The sequence below is a fragment of the Ricinus communis genome, chromosome 2 (genome assembly GCF_019578655.1).
Source record: "Ricinus communis isolate WT05 ecotype wild-type chromosome 2, ASM1957865v1, whole genome shotgun sequence".
In the NCBI taxonomy this organism is placed as follows: Eukaryota; Viridiplantae; Streptophyta; class Magnoliopsida; order Malpighiales; family Euphorbiaceae; genus Ricinus; species Ricinus communis.
This window is the reverse complement of record NC_063257.1, coordinates 17,122,863-17,142,014: the sequence shown is the minus strand read 5'-3', so window position 1 is coordinate 17,142,014 and position 19,152 is coordinate 17,122,863. Positions and strand designations below refer to the sequence as shown.

Sequence of the window (19,152 nt, the reverse complement as noted above, 5' to 3'; positions counted from 1 at the left end):
ATGTACATCAATTACAGTTCTAGTAGTTGCCATGAAAGGTCTACCAAGGAGTATAGTTTGCTCTTTATCCTTTGCTGGTGTGTTTTCCATGTCAAGCACTACAAAATCAACAGGAATTATTAACTAAACCACTTGTACTAGCAAGTCTTCCACTATACCTCTAAGATATTTTATTAATTTACCTGCAAGCTGTAGAGCCATGGTGGTAGGCTTCAACTCTCCTAAGCCAAGTTGTTCATACATCGAATAAGGCATCAAGTTTATGCTTGCTTCCAAATCTAACATGGCTTTTGTAACCTTTTTGTCACCTATTGTGATATCAATGGTGAAGCTACCATGATCCTTCATCTTAAGGGGGCAACTGATGTTGAAGCATTACACTTGTTACTTGTACTATTTCATTTTTCGCATATCGCCTTTTATTGGTGTTCAACTCTATAAAGAACTTTATATAAGCTGGCTTATTCTTGATAACATCCAACAAAGGTAAATTAGTATTAACTTTAGAGAGCATCTCAATACTTTTAAAAAAGATCTTATCCTTTTTGTACTCTTTGGATTGGTTTAGAAAACGAATAAATGGTCTATAAGGCTGAGCTGCTTTATGGAATTCAAGTACAGAAAATGCTTCATTTTCTTTCTTCTCAAGCCTAATATTAGGCTCTACTTTTTCTTTCTTTTATATGCTCTCCTTATTGATTTGCACTAATCCATCATTTTTAGGTGTACCTGCATAAGAAAAAGAATTCATTTCAATTTTCGTAGTAATTATATTATTAACAACCTCACATTTTCTAACAGTAGTAATAGAATTGGCTTGTTTAGGTTGACTTGATAGTTTCTGTAATAGCTGAAATAAAATAAAATAAAATTAATAATAATAATTAATTAATAAAAAGGTTTACCTTCCTCCCTTTTTCTTCCCACCCCCACCTTTCTTCCTCCCCGCTGCTCACTCTCTCCCCCTCCCCCGGCTTCTACCATCTCCTAGGCCACAGTATGACCAGTGCTCTTGTCGACTTCTCCTCCTTCCCCTCCTTGCCATCGCGCCACCTTTTTCTTCCTCCCTCCCTCGCTGGTGACGTTCGCGTGGAGAAATGAGCTGCCATCTGCCCGACATCTAATCGCTCATATGATGCTGAAATCAAGCTCCCCGCCACCGGAAACCCCTAGGCTGAGCTTCCTAGCCATGATTTCCTCACCGGTAGCTGTGTTTGTCCTCACTGGAGCCAAGACTTTTCGGCCTCGATCCGGTGTCTTTCAGCGAGTTTTTCACCAAAACTCTTATGTTTTCAGACTCCCCGTAACTCAAGCTTCACGTAGGCGCTTCTGAATTTGAATTTTGACACTATTAGCAGTACTGGCTTTCGGACCCCGGTGTTTTCCGGACGAGCAAAATTTTGGATTTTCGACTTGGTATAATTTTATTTAGACCCTAAAGATTATTTTATAATTTTAGAAAATATTGTTGCTATTAAATATCAATTTTGGATAATTTAATTTAATTGGATTTACTTAGTTGTGATTTAAATATAAATGCTACAATTTATGGGTGATTAATTATTGTGTTGAATTAGTTTAAATACTAGAAAATTATGTGTGGGTTGGTTGTCGAAATAAATATTATGTCAGACCGTCTGTAAAATAATTGCGATCTATGGTGTGTTGCAGAGTCGGGAAAAATAATGTAGTTTTGGTGGCCCGACTCCCGTAAATTAATTGCAGAATAATTGAAGTGTTTCCAGCAGGTTCTAGACCCGTTATACGGGGGGTAAATGTCCATATTTTAGAGGAGGTTTTGCCGAATTTTCGGTAGAATTTTCGAGTCTGAATTTTATTAGGCAGTCTAATCTAAGAGTCTAGGCCTAGGAAAAATTTAGAGTATCTTATTAACCGAGTGTTTTCATGAATAAATAATCCGTCCATCCGGCGGATTGCGAGCAATGAGCTGTGAGTTAAAATCATATAATTCAACTGTGCCTTGTCATGTCTAAATTAAATACGATGCTAATTGATTAATAATTATAACAATTATTATCATCGTTATTATGAATAATTTCATTGATTTATAATTATCACTAATATTATTAGCATTGTCATTAGTAAATCTATTTTTTTATTATCAATATCATATTTAATGTCATTTTAATATTATTATTATTATTGCACATAATTTGCATGTTTACTTCACTCAATATGACTAAATTTTAATTCTTAATATGTTATCAAATAAATGGTGTTTGCCTATATTATACTGTTTATAATTATTATATATGTTATGAATGTGACATTAGGATGAGGCGACAGTAGAACATGCTATCTGATGGGTTGCATTAGGACCGCATGCGCACCGATAATAATCTAAGACAGATAGTAATGGTTATTTTTGGGTTTTTCCCTAGTCGAGTATAACTCTCTAGGCTATGGAAGTTTGACTGCCAGAGGAAGGTCCCTGGTCGAGCGTTGCTCTCTGGGAGCGGGCTTATTGGGAATCAAGTGATCAGGCTGGATTTAAGGACCCTGGTTGAGAGCCGGAAGGCTACTAGTATTGAGGGTTAGGGTTCTGCTGAGGCACTCATCCCATAAGTATTTCAATTGTATTTTCTTTCTGAATTATGGCATGACACGTATTTTGATATAATATGACATGACATCCTGATTTAATAAATGTTATATTGAGGAGACTGTACTTGTTTAGGATTATATGATTTTAACTCACTCTCGAGGCTGACAGTTTCAAATTTAATTTTTCAGGTGACAGTTAGGATTCTCTGTCGTCCTGCGTTGACAGTCCGACTTCCTTCTCCATCGGGCCTATTGCAATTGATTTATACTTTCATATTTTTAATTATAGACTCTTTGCAGTAGTATACCTGACATGTTATGTTTGCTCTAGTCTGTAGCAAAATTGTGGTATTATTATTGTCCAGTTAGAGACTTGTGTATGGCATGTTGGACTGGTATAATATTATATTTTTATATACATATTTGAAATGTCGATTAGTAAGGCTTACTACGGGTCTTGGTGGCCTTAAGCCTATCCATTCCCTAGTGCCAGTCACGGGTCCACATATCGGGTCGTGACAGTTTCTCTTTATTGAGCTCTTGAACAACTTCAACAATTTGTCCCATTTGAGCTTCTAAACATTCCATTAAAAGCCTCAATAGAATCTGTCTTTTTCCCATTCCTCTCCATCCTATCATGAGAAGCCATCATAAATGATTGAAGTGTTTTTTTTCCAAATTTGGCTTCCTTTGTTCATTAGATCAAAGAGTTTGTTCTTGATCTTGAAAGAAAGGATTGGAGTTCCTTTGGAATTAAGAATACTGGTCTTGGTAATAAGGTTGATTTTGATTTATCAACAATTATGGTGGGTTTTGGTCATTATATTTCTAAGAAAGATTTGGACGGTTTCTCCAACCTATGTTATATGTGTTGGAATAAGGATCATTTATAGATGCACGGGTTGGTGAAAATCCATCAAATTTGTTTGGTCATACATATTTCCTCTATAATTATCAAAAGATGAACAAACATTAGCACCATAACCATAAATACCACAAATACCATATACCTCATTGTTTGGTGAGTTTTTTGTTGAAGCAAGCATTTTACTTGCTTAGTCAATGCAGCTAATTGCATAGCCATCTCACTACTAGCTACTACTTCACTTACTCCTACTCTTTTTGTCCTCACACTCTTTTGTTGAGAATTGGCTCTTAACATCTCAAAGATGTCATAAACTTCATCAGCTGTCCTTTCTAATATAGCACCCCTAGGTGTATTATCAACCATACATTGATATTGTTGTGTCAATCCATCATAAAATAATTGGTTAGTTATTGAGAATGGAAGTCCATGGTGTGGGCATTACAATAAAAGTGAATTGAAGCGATCACATGCTTCATGAAAAGATTCAGCATCCTCTTGATAAAAATTAGAAATTTCAGCTCTTAATTCTTTGGTCTTTTGGTGTAAGTAAAATCTACTCATAAACTTTTGATAGACTTCATCCCAAGTTCTCAAAGAATTAGGAGGCAAGGTCATTAACCAAGCCTTTGCTCTTTCTTTCAATGAATAAGGGAAACACCTCATTCTTAGTTGATCTTCATTTAATCCAAATAATGGGAAAGTATGAACTACGGCATAAGATTCTCGAATAAATATTTATGCATCGTCACTAGGCATACCATAAAATGAAGGAAGCATATTAAAATGGATGTTCTTTAGTTCATAATTCCTAGATTCATCACTTAGAACTATGCAGAAGTAGGATCACACGCAGTGGATGAGGCTGTGAAAAAGATAGCCATGGCAGCAGTAGAAGGTCACCAGTCGCGAGGTCACGGGCCAATTGCTAGTCGCGGGCCACACGCAACGGACGAGGTTGCGAGGCGGGCAGTAGCGGCACCAGCACTTATGTTGCGAGGTCGCGGCACCTGCGACTCCACCATTTCCTTGCCCAATTTTGACTTCAAATTAAATGTTTTAATTTGAGAACTAAAAGGTTAGGATGGTTGAGATTGGAATTCAAGTTCATGGCTTACTATGCATTGCAAACCTCTAGGAGAGTTTTCTATCTTTTTCCTCTATTCTTGATCTTTATTTTTATATATGCAATGACATTGAGGACAATGTCAAATCTAAGTGTAGGGCTGAGAAATAGAATATTTCTTCAATTAAACTTTACATGCCATGCCATGAGAATTAATAACTTTGGTGAAATTTTGTAATATTTTAACATTCTTTTACTCAGTTTTTTCTTATTATTCGATATAAGAGTCGATGAAAGAATACTATTATGTTAAGATTCTTGAACTCTTGAGTTAGTTTTTAACATGTATAATGTGAATTCATGAGTTATTTGCACTTAAATGATTAAGTATCTATTCTTTGCATATGGACATGATGAATAGTTTGCAAATTTGAGTTAGATATAATTGGAAGTGTATGATCTAGATTATGATTTTCTTGTTACTAAATTGGCTTGCCTAAGTTTATGAGATATGATATGGGCAAGTTAAAGCTCTAAGTGATATAATTCTACTTCACTAATCTTAGTTGCTTAGTAACCAAGAATCTTCATGACCAATGTCGATTTTCACGTAAAAAGGCAATTAAGATCAGGAGTATACAAAGCATCTTGATGTATGTTTTGTTGAGTAACCAGGTGCATTCATTACCCATATTTATATTTACATAAAAATACATAACATCTCAAGAAAGAAAGAAATTCCCCAAGTATCAAAAATTAAAATCCAATAGGTGTAAAGAAAAGAAAAAAAGTATAAGAGCTTGAAAAGCAAGTGATAAAAAATGTATAAATCTCTATTGATCTCTTGTTATGAATGAAGGTTTTGCCTCTTTGAATAGGGTTATGATAATTTGGATTATGCATCATAGTTATATCCTTTAAAGATGAGTTAGACTATTTGTTGTGAAACAGGTGGGAAGAATTGGATGCTTGAGTCTTTTGATTAACAATGATTGAGTTTACTGATGTGCATCATTTTATACATGTTTATATGCCCAATTACTTCCATTTTTGTGCATAGTTATCTTGTTTTATGCTAGAATCACCTGTATTTTGGTTTCTTTCATGTTTCAAGTGATTATCGATGGACATTATCAGTAGTCGAGGGAAATATGTGCAAATACGAACCAGAATCCATCAAAATTGAGCAAGGGCTACCATTTTAAGGTTACGCACGGCCTAGACTCTGGCCGTGCTGAACCATCAACACTTGACCCTCAAGAGTGCCATTTTAGCACGGTTTCCGAGGCCACCACGACCTCCACCATGGCCCGTGGTGGCTCAGCACTGGCAAGGGCACGGCCAGGTAGAAGCCCTCACTTGCAGGACTCAGAGGTCCAGCACGGCCTGGACTTCGTCCGTGCTAATTAGCACGGGCTTGACCAAGGCCATGCTGAGACATTTATATAGGCAAATGCAAATTATTTTGCTAGGGTTCGATTTTCTGACTTGATTTCACACATACATGCATGAGCCATCCTTTTCCAGACTTCAATATTCGACTTTAGGAGACTATTTCGCCTATTGAAGGAAGGATTACATTGGTTTAAACATCACATTGAAGATCAAGAGTGGATTTGGAGGCATTCAAGAGGTAATTTAGGGTTCATCATTCAGATTTGGGGATTTAGGGCTTTTCATCCGACTTGAAGAAGAAGGGTGTACATGCTTTCAAATTGCTTTTATGTATTTGTTCCTTACTTTGTGTTGCTTATTAGCATAAGTAGCTAGAATTGTTGAGCCCATTGGGCTTCCTATGTTGTTGGATTGCTTTTAATATTTATGAGACTTTGATTATCAATGCTTGTTTCTTCTTGCTTTCATTATTAATGAGAAATCACATTATTCATGAGACCTTGTGAGTTGTGGTGTTTAGATTGCTTTATGTAATTGAGAAGTTCGTTTAGCAATTGGAAATTTGAATAGCAAGAACTGGTTAATGATCACTTAGAGATAAGGGTAATTGACTAGCCGGATTAAGAATTAACAACTTTTAATAGCGGTGAATTTAATTTTAAGGCTAATCTAAAATCAATCCTTAGGAAGAGATTCAATTGTATAGGTTCTTAGGTTTAAGGGTATGATATTCTCGAGAGGGAAATCGAATTCAATTTAGAATCCGCTCACGGGTAATCGCAATTGGTAATCAATATAATCTTTACCTTCACTAAAATCCAACTAGCTTAAGTCCTCTTGGGTTTGCTTTTTCCTTTGATTGTTTCACGAAATCCTTTCAGACTGTTTGACATTTAATTAATCACTTTGCTTACATCTAGTAATAGAATAGCAACTTCATCGATTTGTTAAGGTTGGATAATAAAAAGATGCTACAGTAGTTCTAGGATCACCCTTTCTCGAGAATATGACCTTGATACTCGCCATTAGTGCTAGTCTGCATCGATAGGCTCACTGCCTTAGATTGTAGCTACATAAATAGCCTATCATTTAACTTTTTAAGAAAATTATTAGATTCAAGTGTTCTTAGGTTGACATGATCTTTGCATTAATGAGATTCTTTTGAATAATATCTTGAAGTCGAGTATGAATGTTCTTCATGATTTTTGCAAAAGTTAATTCTTAGTTGCTATTTACTTGAGGACAAGTAAAGGTTTAAGTGTGGGGGTATTTGATCGGTCTAAATTATATATAGATATTTAAGGGTATTTTATAGCTTTAATAATATTTCTATATATAATATGATGAAATTATGTACTTTTACCTCACTTAAACTTAATTGTCTATCTTCAGGTAATATTGGCCAAGAGAGGAAAAAATGGAGCTAAAGACTCAAAAAGAAGCTTAATTGGATATGTTCATATCAAGGCCCAAGATTAAGACGCATAGACTGCTATTTGCAAGGACTGGCCAAAGATTACAAGGCTCATGGGACATTTTAGTCATCTTGTACAATTATTAGGATTTATATTAAGAGTTATTTATGGGATAGTATTTGGTGAAGATAAAGATACTTAAAGTCTTATCTATTAGATAGACTTACATTAGGTATACATCTCTTAGGGAGACTTATTTAGAGGAGGACTCTTCTCTATATATATCTCTACAAACCTAATTCTAGGGGAGGATGAGAGTTTTCTCCTATCTGCTCTCTACATCTCTCCACCATTATTTTCTCTACAGTTCTTCCATAAACACTTTAGTTTAGTTTTTATTACTCTTTTTAAAATCTAAGGAGCTTTTCAAGAAGTAGAGAGTGAGAACCAATCATCTTCCTACTTGAAGAAATTCTTAATCTAGATGAAATTTTTACTTTATTGTTTTATGTCTTTCTATTTAATACTATGATCATTGGGTTAAATATGTTAGGTTAGTTCTCATAAGTGCTTAGTTTAGCCTCTTTACTTCTATATGAATGATATGCATAGTTTTACACATGTTTGCTTGCATATTATTATGCATTTTCTTAGCATCTATTCTATTTTTGTTTCAAGATCACCTGTGTTTTATGTCCTTTTGTATTCTAGGAGATTTTATAGGTCCATCATCAGTGTTTGAGTAATTTTAGATCAATTTCGGGCAAAGAAGGATGTAATCAGAAGCATTTGACCTTGGTTTGACTTTTGGAAAGTTAACACAGCCCGTGTTGGAGCCTGTGTAGAAATTCTAAGGCCCTGTAGCTTAAGCACCTTGAAGCAACACGGTTCCCAAGGGTAACATGCCCTAAAGCACGACCTTTGTTGGTTAACACGGGCCAAAACACGCCCATGCTAGGATCAAGAGCACAGCAGTGTTGGTGACACGGGCCAAAACGTGCCCTTGATTGATTTTGTTCCTTTTGTCATTTGGAGACCAACACGGCATGGACACGGCCCTTGTTGAGGGACATGGGCTGAGAACACGCCCGTGTTTACGCATAGTATAAAACGAACAAGCTAAAAAGAAAAAAGGAGAGTTCCTGGTCGAAGATTTTGACTCTTCATCTTCCTTTATAATTTTGCTAGACGTGTTTCAGGCATTTCAAAGCGGCTTCTGAAGACTGATTCCACCTTTTAACGTCAGATTCATGATTCTAGGGATTGGATTAAAGATTGAAGAGGAGTTTTGGAGCAAATCAAGAGAAAATTCTGGAGATCAACTGCAATGTAGATCAAGACTTTGAGCTGTTCATCCAATTCTAGAAAAAGGGTCTATATGTTTCAATTTCTTTATTTTTTCATTGTAATTGAGTTCCTATTTGTTTTAGACATAAACATGTGTAGCTAGATTGATTGAACCCATTGAGGTTCCTTGCTATGTTGGCTTTGTACTGAGTTGTTAAGATTGTTTGAGTTTCTTTTCTTGTATTCTTTTTGCAATTAATAATGAAATTCCAGTTTTCATTACATTGAATGTATTGATTACTGTTCATAGAATTTTTTAGCAATTGAGAAATTCTAATTGAGCTTGGAAATTTGGTTGTAAGAACAAGTTAATTTTCACTTAGAGATAAGGTTAATTAATTTGGCGGATTAAGAATTAATAAAGCTTAATAGAGGTGGATTAAAGCTTAAGGCTAACTTAATAATCAATTGTTAGGAAGAGATTCCAACTTTAGGTTCTTAGGTTTAGGAATTCGGTTGTCTCGAGAGGGAAACCAAATTCAATTTAGAATTCGTCCACGGGTAGCATAATCAGACTCAACAATCTGTTATCCTTTGTTTGGTTGCCAACTAGTCTAGGTCCTCTTTGGATTTGCTTTCTTGTCTTCTCTTTACTCATTCATTCTCGCAATACACTTAGAATTTAGTTTTTAGTCATTAGTAAATTTAGAAACCTCCGTTATTAATTTTAGGCTAGATAACAAGGAACAAAGTAGTAACTCTAGGATTTCACTTTCCCGAGGGATATGATATTTTTAATACTTGTCGTTGTGCTAGGCTGCATCTATAGGTTCACTACCTTAGTTGTAGTTGTATAAGCATCGCATCAAGTTTTTGCCGCCATTACCGGGGAATCACTTTGTTTGAGAACTAGACTGAAATTTGCTATTTGTTACTTTAGCCATTTTTCTTTTCTGTTTTTATCATTTATTTTTATTCATTCATTCATTCATTTATTTATTTGGTTTGTTGCTGCCTTGTTCATTTTAGATAGTTTATGACCAGGAGTGCACCAGTAGACCCTCTGCCCAAACCAGAGCGATCCCTCTAGTAGCTGAGGAAGCGATTAGACGTGGAGGAGGAGGAGCAGATTGAGATTCTTTTCCATACACCAGTAAATATGGGAGACGGCAACAACAACATCGCTGAAGCAAACAGGATGATGTACGAGTTTGCTAGACTTTCCTTGGAGGGGATGCACACCAGTATATTGAGGCCACCTGTTGCAACGAATAATTTTGAAATTAAGCCAAATTTCATTCAGATGGTGCTACAGAGTGTGCAGTTTGGGGGCTTGCCCAGTAAAGATCCTAATGCCCACATTGCGAACTTCTTGGAGATTTGTGATACCTTCAAGATTAATGGGACTACCGATTATGCCATTCAGCTTAAGCTATTTCCATTTTCCTTGAGGGATAGATCGAAGAGATGGCTACAGTCCCTACCAGCCAACACCATCACCACTTGAAATTCTTTGGCTGAGAAGTTTCTTTATAAGTACTTTCCTCCTGCTAAGACTGCAAAAATGCGTAATAGTTTGATGATGAGAGCATGTATGATGCGTGGGAGAGGTACAAGGACTTGCTGAGATGTTGCCCACACCATGGTTCGCCATTATGGATGCATGTGAAGACTTCTTACAGTGGCTTGAACTTAGCCACGAGGCAGATGGTAGATGCAGCTGTAAGTGGGGCCATTAATAGTAAGACGTTAGAGCAGGCCCAAAACTTAATTGAGGAGATGGCCATGAACACATATCAGTGGCAGTCTTCCAAGAGTAGGCCAAGACTGCAAGAAGTGGTGAACAAAGTAGATTCTACATCAGCCTTGGCAGCTCAGGTGGAGCTTTTGGCCAAGAAGATTGACCAGGTCTAGATACCAGTCCATGCAGCACAGCTTGGCTGTGAGTTTTGTGGTGGCCCATACTACAGTGCAAACTGTAATAGGAGAGGTATGTTTGCTTCTTCTTCATCTTCTTCTACTGACCATGAGCAAGTTGATTATATGGGAGATGCGCCTAGGTAGCAGAATAACCCATACAGCAAAACATACAATCAGGGTGGAGAAACCATCTCAACTTTGGGTAGCAAATAATAACACCTAGAGTCCACCAGGATTTCAGCGGTTACACCAGCAGCAACCCTAATAGCAGACTGTTGTCCCTCAACTACCTCAAAACCCAATTTAGAGGAGTTGATGATGAAGTTCGTGTCCACTTCAGAGAACAGGTTTCAACAAACGGACACAACACTTAGAAATCAGCAGGCCTCCATACAGAATTTGGAGAATTAGATAGGCTAGATTTCTAAGATGCTGGCTGAGAAACAGCCAGGGATGCTTTCCAGTACCATAGAGTCAAACCCAAGGGAGCATGTCAAGGCCATCACCTTGAGATCAGGTAAGCAATTAGCTAGTTCCTTACCTATGGCTGATAATGATGTTATTATGCAGGATGAGCCAGCTAAGAAGATGGTAGAGCCTGTGCAAACTGAGGACAAGAAGAAGAGTCGTGTGAGGGAATACCAGCCTCCAATTTCATATCCTGCCAGGTTGAAGCAGGAAAAGGTTGATCAGCAGTTTGGTAAGTTTTTAGATTTATTTAAGCAGCTGAGGATTAACCTACCTTTTGTTGAGGCTATATCACAGATACCTAGGTATGCTAGGTTCCTGAAAGAGATTCTAAGCAACAAGAGGAAGCTGGAGGACTTGGGACTTGTGACATTAAATGAGGAGTGCTCAGCCATTCTTCAAAACAAGCTGCCAGTAAAGAGGCGTGATCCAAGGAGTTCCATTGTTCCCAGTATTATTAGTAATTTGCATATTAGTGATGCTTTAGCTGATTTAGGAGCTAGCGTTAATCTAATGCCTAGCAGTTTGTTTGAGAAATTAGATTTGAGTGAGCCTAAACCTACTTGGATGAGCATACAGTTAGCAGATAGGACTGTGAAATATCCTAGGGGAATAGTTGAAAATGTACTTGTTAAGGTAGACAAGTTTATATTTCCTATTGATTTTGTTATTATGGATATGGAGGGTGAGAGTAGCGTGCCTTTAATTCTAGGTAGACCTTTCCTTGCAACATTTAGGGCTGTTATAGATGCATGTGATGAGAAGTTACAGCTTAGAGTAGGTGATGAGACTATTACCTTTAACCTTAGCACTTTTATGAGATATTCACTTGACCATGATGATACTATATATTCTATGGATGTTTTGGATGATATTGTGGAGTCTCAATTGCAGGAGATATTATTTGATGACCCTTTGCAGGTAGCATTACAGGTTGAAGATGAGGAGGAGTTGTCCAATGAGGATGTGTTGGAACAACTTGCTTGTTTGTTGGCTAGTGAGCCCAGCAGGTATGCTGACCATTCTGTTGATATTGACAGGTCAAGGTGCAGAAATTGAGACCTTCACTTGAGGAGCCACCAGCCCTAGAGTTGAAGGAGTTGCCTAAGCACTTGACCTATGCCTATTTGGATGAGGCGGAGAAGCTGTCGGTAATCATTGCAGCTGATTTGACTCCTGAGGAGAAGGAGATGACTTTGGCTTCTCTTATGAAGTATCCCGAGGCCTTTACATACAAGATTGCAAACACTCTTGGAATCAACCCCAACTGTTATTCGCATAAGATCCTGATGGAGGATAATTACAGGGTAATGGTATAACCACAATGACGGTTGAACCCAAATATGAAAGAAGTAGTCAAGAAAGAGGTAATTAAACTTCTAGATGCAGGTTTGATTTACCCTATTTCTGACAGCTCTTGGGTTAGTCCTGTGCAGGTTGTGCCTAAGAAGGGAGGCATGATGGTGATTAAGAACGAGAAGGATGAGCTAATATTGACTAGGACGGTAACTGGTTTCCGAGTTTGCATTGATTACAGGAGGCTCAATGATGCAACTCGGAAGGACCATTTTCCCCTTCCTTTTATTGACTAGATGTTAGAGCACTTATCATGGCATATGTTTTATTGCTTTCTTGATGATTTTTTAGGTTATTTTCATATTCTCATTGCATTTTAGGACCAAGAGAAAACCAATTTCACTTGCCCCTATTGTACGTTCACTTATAAGAGGATGACATTCGGTTTGTGCAATGCACCTCCTACTTTACAGAGGTGTATGATGGCGATCTTCCATGACATAATTGAAGAGTCCATGGAGGTGTTTTTGGATGTTTTCTCGATATTTGGTAACTCTTTCTTCCATTATTTGCTTAACTTAGAGCGTTGCGCGCTATGTAGAAGCTAACCTTGTGCTGAATTGGGAAAAGTGTCATTTTATGGAAAAGGAGAGTATTGTGCTAGGGCATAAGATTTCACATGCAGGGATGGAGGTAGATAGAACTAAGGTAGAGACCATTGCTAAGTTGCCACCTCCTAGCTCGGTTAAGGCTATTAGGAGTTTCCTTGGTCATGCAGGTTTTTATAGAAGGTTCATCAAAGAGTTTTCTAAGATTGCTAGATCTTTGACTCAATTGCTTGTAAAAGATGTTCCATTCATATTTTCTGATGATTGTTTGCAGGCTTTTGAGTTACTTAGGGAGAAGCTAACTACAACCCCTATTATGGTTTCGCTTAATTGGAGGCTGCCTTTTGAGCTAATATGTAATGCTAGTGATTTTGTAGTTGGAGCTGTTTTAGGACAGAGGATTAACAATAAGTTCCAACCAATTTATTATGCTAGCAAGATATTGACAGATGCCCAGGAGTTACTGAGAAGGAGTTGCTTCCTGTGGTATACGCTTTCGACAAGTTTCGCTCACACTTGGTACTATCTAAGACCGTGGTCTACACGGATCATTCGGTACTTGTTTGGGTAGCATGATGCTAAGCCGAGACTCATTCGTTAGATTTTGCTTTTGTAGGAATTTGACATTGAGATGAGATCAAGGATAAGAAGGGTGCAGAGAACTCGGCCGCAGATCACCTTTTGAGATTGGAGAACCCGAGCCTAGATGCACTTGATGAAAGGCCTATTGATGACAGTTTTTTAGATGAGTACTTATGCTCTATTAAGGTATCTTTGGATGTCCCTTGGTTTTCCATTTTTGTCAATTACTTGATTGCAAAGGTCTTACCAAAGGGTATGACAACTCAATCAGGAAGGACTGCTGGTCATCACCGAGGGTATGACCAATGAACTGCTGCTGAGAGCGATAGACTGTCTGACTGAGAGAACAAAACCGCATTGGATTAGTTATCATCGCACCAGATCATCTTTCTATGCAATTTGACGATCTGGCTTTGTCAAAGTGAGAAATGGGGGAAGACACAAGATCTTGTTTTGTCTCAGTCGCATGACATTTCAGCAAAAGAAGAGATTCTTTGCTGATTTGAAGTACTACATTTGGGAAGATCCTTTTTTATTTCAAGTTTGTATAAACCAGGTGATTCGGCGATGCGTGTATGGGGAGGAGATCCTCCAGATTTTGAGGCATTGCCATGAGGGACCAACGGGAGGTTATCAAGCAGCTAACCACACTGCTAGGAAGATTCTTGATGTTGGATTCTATTGGCCGACCATCTTTCCAGATGCTAGAGCATTTGTGCAGGTTTGTGATGCATGCCAGAGATCATTCAACATCTCTACTCGTGATGAGATGCCCAAACGAGCATTCAAGCGGTTGAGATTTTTGATTTTTGGGGCATTGACTTCATGGGGCCCTTTCCTTCTTCTTTTGGGAATAAGTATATCCTTATTGCTGTTGAGTATTTCTCTAAGTGGCCGGAAGCGCAAGCTTTCCAGACTGATGATGCTAGAATCGTTACTAAGTTTTTTAAGTGATTATTTACTAGGTTTGGCACACCTAGGGCACTGATTAGTAATAGAGGGACTCATTTTTGTAATGCTCAACTGGAGAGAGTACTTCAGTGATATGGAGTGACCTACATGTTTTCTACACCCTATCACCCACAGACTAGTGGGAAAGTAGAGGTTACCAATAGGGGTTTGAAACGCATCTTAGAGAAAACCGTGAGGGTGAGTAGGAAGGATTGGGCGAATAAGTTAGATGATGCACTTTGGGAAAGCTTGCCATTTACCTATTGAGTTAGAGCATAGAGCCCTTTGGGCCTTAAGAACTTGTAATTTTAATGTTGATTCTGTAGGTAAATAGAGACAGTGGCAGCTCAATGAGTTGGATAAGTGGCGCTAGCCAGCTTATAGAAACTCATTCATCTATAAGAAGCTGATTAAGAAGTGGCACGACAAGTGACTGAGGAACTCCAAGGAGTTTCAAGTTGGGGACCGAGTTTTGCTCTATAATTCACGTCTCCGTTTGTTCTTAAGGAAGCTCAGGAGTCGTTGGGTCAGGACCGTTCGTGATCCAACAGGTGTTCCTATATGGCACAGTTGAGTTGCATTATCCCGATAAGGGAAATTTCAAAGTGAATGGCCATTGCTTGAAGCATTATCATGGAGACTCGCTTGAGGTTGAGGAGCGGGTCAATATGGTTTTGTTTCAGCAAGATTGACCTTCTACATGAGTCCAGCTACACGACTCGGTTAAAAGAAGCGCTCTCGGAAGCATTCCTGAGCTTATCCTTTACATTTCTGCATTTTTGAGCATTTGACTTGTCCTTTCTACTTAGCTTGTTTTTTACATTTCGGTTGGTTTTGAACTTAACTTTTTTCATTTTTATGTTATTTTGGTTGAAAATTAATTAGTTGTGTAGATTATTGAGTTATACAGGTGTTAGTCCACAAAATAGAGTAAAAGCACATTTTTGGGCTTCAATACGAGACTAACACAGTTTCAGACACAGCCCATGCTGCTCTACACGGCCCGTGCCTAATTGCCCAGAGCGTGTTGGTTAGGAACAATGAAGCTACACAGTTTCTGAGAGTCACACGGCTTACAACATGGTCCGTGCTAGCCACACGGCCCGTGCTTGATTACTTAGGGCATGTTGGGTATAAAAATAATTGGAGCTCCACGATTTCCAAGAGTCACACGGTTTACAACGCAGCCTGTGTCTAAACCGTGTTGATTATAAGGCGTTTGAGGATGCGGTTTGATTGGGAGCACGGCTTGGACATGGCCCGTGTCGGACACACAGGCCAGAGCATGGGGGTGTCGGCGGAAAATGGCTATATATACGCGAGCATAACACGGGCATATCACGATCATTTTTAGAGAAAATATTTCTAACTCTTTCATATTATTTTCGGGTATTCTCTATGTTTTTTCACTCTTTGTGCAATTTTTTCGCATTTTGCCATCAACCAAGCAAGTCTTCTTCTTTGTTTTCTAATATCTTTTTGTTTTAGTTTTTATTTTTTATTTTTTTATTTTTTATTATTGTTTTTCTGTTTATTTATTTGATATTGTTTTGCTTATTTTTTTTCTGCTTATTTATTTAATATTGTTTTATTTTTTTTATTTCATTTTAAATTTTTAGTTTTAAATTTTTATTATTGTTTGAGGTTTAGCTTAGTTATTTAATTCTCATTGTGTAATTCTGTCTTTTCTTTTAATCTTCCCTACATTGCTGAATTGTGGAAGTTAGTAACTGTTGCTTATTAATTATGCTAGAATACCATTGGCCATTACTTCTTTGCAAGAATTTGAGGAGAAAATGCCTCAAATTTTCTGTTTAGAAATTTTCAGTTGTTATGCTACCAAAATTTTGGCTATATTTTTTTTGTGCTGTTTGAATTATTTAGCTGTTATGTATGCGTTATTTTCTATGCTTCTGTTACTGACTAATACCTTTTTAGGTATAATGTCAAAGCGCACCAGACAGCAGCCTCCACGATAGGCCCACTACAAGAGACATCACACTAATGCAGATGCCTTTTCTTCATAGCAGTAGTAGGTACTAGTACCACTAGTACCGGAAGACACTCGACTACCACCACTCCGACAATGCTTACTTTTCAGTCTGCAGATCATGAACGGTGCTTCCAATCTCTTCGATGGAAGCAAGTTGGGACTAGACGGTGTATTGACTTCACCGCACTAGAGAGGGTCGAACTAGCCCTAGAGGTCAGTGAGCTCTTTGAGACCCTACCATATGCTCGCTTCTTCGACATCATCGAGCCCACCTACTGGGAGCTCACTATAAAGTTCTGCAGCACTTTCTTTCTACAACAGCAGATCATTGATTAGCATCAGCCATATGCCATTTCTTAATGGCTGGGAGGCAGACAGTTCTCGATGACCGTGCCTCAGTTTGGAATGCACATGGGGCTATGGACTCAATAGGAGATCACTGAAGAGGCATACCAGGGTGCTTATATACTCACCGCATCCCTTATGAGAGGATGTGGGATGAGATTGTGACCAGGCTAGAGCATTACTATCCGAGCTGCTCAAAGGCATCCAGTATTCCAGACCGGCTCCAATATTTACATACACTTTTGGTCTACACCATTACAAGCAGAGAGGAGAGCTTTGGGGTAGTGACGTAGACTGATGTCTTTATCCTTTGGGCACTACATCAGCACAGGAAGTTGGATATGTGCTACCTCGTAGCCAGTCAGATCAGGACCTTCATGAGGGAGTCCAAGAAGATACATCTCTGTTTTGGCCCCTACATCACACGGTTGGCTAGGAGGTTGGATGTTCTAGATGGTTGTTTGAGTGAGCTGACTCAGATAGGAGATATGTTACTAGTGGGAGTCCGCCAGATGATTAACATGCGGATGATGACAGCTTCTCAGTGGCCCCATAGAATAGAGTACAGATTAGTCAGTCGGGTCTTGCGGAAGGCTAGGGAGGCCAGAGCTAGGGCACAACAGGACCTAGCTGTAGACATACCAGAGCTACGACCTCGAGACATACTTGACGTGGCATGTGCTTTCAACCCCTCTCCTAGTGCTTCATCTTTACATACTGCCAGCACTTCTAATGCTCAGATAGATGCTCTTGCTGATCGCTTAGACAGGCTTTCAGACTTTCATCAATAGCACTTCACTGAGTTTAGGCAGTTCCGGAAGGAGACCGGAGCACAGCTCCAAGGTTTTAACGATGTACTGCAGCAGCTCTTGGAGGGCCTCGAGAGACAGGTTACACAGTCAGTCAGATAGCAGCTCAACTCTAGCGGATAGCTGATTCTGGCAGGGATGATGGAGTGCAGCGATTCTTTAATAATCTGGGTGATATTGAGCTGGACCTCAGTGATTGTTTTCCAGATGCAACCCAGCCTCCACCAGTTCCAGCTGCCACTCAGGACCCTCCATCGTCTACAAGCACAGCTCCTACCGAGGATGCGCCGATGCCCCCACCAGCCTCACCTTCCACTTAGAACCCTCCACTGTCAATTAGTATAGCCCCCACTAAGGACGCACCGATTTTCATTCCACCAGCCTCGGCAGATGATTAGGGCAATCTTCCCTAGATTTTCTTTCATTTTCTACTTTTCTTTACTTTATTTTTCATACATGTTATGTACTTGGATATTATTGATTTTGCTTCCCTTATTTGTACTTTCCATGCGAGGTACCCACTTCGTTTTACACTGAGGACAATGTGTTCTTTAAGTGTGGGGTGAGTAAATCGTATGTTCCTTTCTCTTTGTTGTGATTTTCTTTTAGCTGTATCTGGAATTGCTATCACTGATTATGTATATTGTTAGGATATTAGGATACTATGTTTTTATGCACTTAAGTATGCTATTTTTGAGCTAATTGACAATTTGATTTATAGAATTTCAGTTACTTTTCTTTGTTGTTCATTGTCCTTGGAGAATAATTAATGGTGTTTAATACATCAACTCTGCCGAGTTAAACTAGTGTTAGTTATTATTTCTCGAGCTGTCGAATTTTAACTTAGAAGGTTGATTATGTCATACACATGTGTTTCTTAAGTGATGATTCAATTAGTGATGTTGAGAACCAATTCCAATTAATGCCACACTTCAAATGTGAGATTTTAAGCCAGTTGAGCATTCATTATACATATGCTCTTTATATTTCTTGTTTGAGTATGCATTGTACTTGCTTTTGCTTCTAGAACTTGCTCTGTAATGCTTGTTGAGATTACATGAATTTGTGAATACCATTAAATGATTTGGGTAACTTAGGATTCATCGCACTTGGCCAAAAGCCTACCCTTTGTGTTTCCATTAATTAGCTATGTTGAGCCTTTACCCTTTTCTTCATTTTATATAATTTCACACTTTACATCTTAGCCTTTTCATTTTATCTTTTTTTTTACCTTTATGCTGGAATTTTTGTGATTTGCTCTCTCTTATTTGGGTTTAAAATGCCATTTGCCATGTTGGTGAATTCACTAAATCCTTTTGATATTTTAGATGCTCCCTTCAATCCAAACTATATTTTTACTCTTTTCTTTATTCAGTTTTCTACAGAAGTTCTCTTATAAGCTGCTAGTTCAGTTTTCATTAAAAAAAATAACAAAATTCTTTATTTCTTATTCTCTTTATTAGATTGATAATATTTTCGAGCATTATTCTACAAATTGAGGATTTAGTGAAAATGTTTTGTATTTTTTGGCATTTAATTTTTTGAACATACATTGTTGTTTATTGCAAGAATTTTCAGCATTTTCAC

The 19,152-nt window shown here is 38.1% G+C and overlaps 1 protein-coding gene, 1 non-coding gene and 1 pseudogene across 2 annotated transcripts; 2 read left to right on the top strand and 1 right to left on the bottom strand.

The window, feature by feature from the left end:
• The first annotated feature begins 3,854 nt into the window (after positions 1-3,854).
• LOC112535211 lies at positions 3,855-3,962 on the top strand. The gene has a single exon (XR_003079387.1). It is a non-coding gene; the product is annotated as a small nucleolar RNA R71 (small nucleolar RNA).
• A 6,184-nt stretch (positions 3,963-10,146) lies between these two features.
• Positions 10,147-10,242, bottom strand: LOC112535219 (annotated as a pseudogene).
• Positions 10,243-10,942: 700 nt separating this feature from the next.
• LOC125369281 lies at positions 10,943-17,885 on the top strand. The gene is made up of 13 exons (XM_048371294.1): positions 10,943-11,432; positions 11,523-11,617; positions 11,666-11,974; positions 12,022-12,288; positions 12,418-12,486; positions 12,629-12,691; positions 12,860-13,204; positions 13,321-13,440; positions 13,528-13,653; positions 14,024-14,188; positions 17,083-17,430; positions 17,548-17,654; positions 17,702-17,885. The coding sequence occupies exons 1-13, from the start codon at positions 10,943-10,945 to the stop codon at positions 17,883-17,885; spliced, it is 2,688 nt and encodes an 895-aa protein (XP_048227251.1).
• Positions 17,886-19,152: the final 1,267 nt, after the last annotated feature.

Bases quoted from the DNA above. Each gene is read 5' to 3' on its own strand.
- LOC125369281 (XM_048371294.1), top strand. From the start codon at position 10,943: ATGCTGGCTGAGAAACAGCCAGGGATGCTTTCCAGTACCATAGAGTCA. The intron at 12,692-12,859 runs GTACGTTCACTT...TGCTTAACTTAG, and splicing joins CAATTTCACTTGCCCCTATT to AGCGTTGCGCGCTATGTAGA. The intron at 13,205-13,320 runs GTTTCGCTTAAT...TTATTATGCTAG, and splicing joins TAACTACAACCCCTATTATG to CAAGATATTGACAGATGCCC.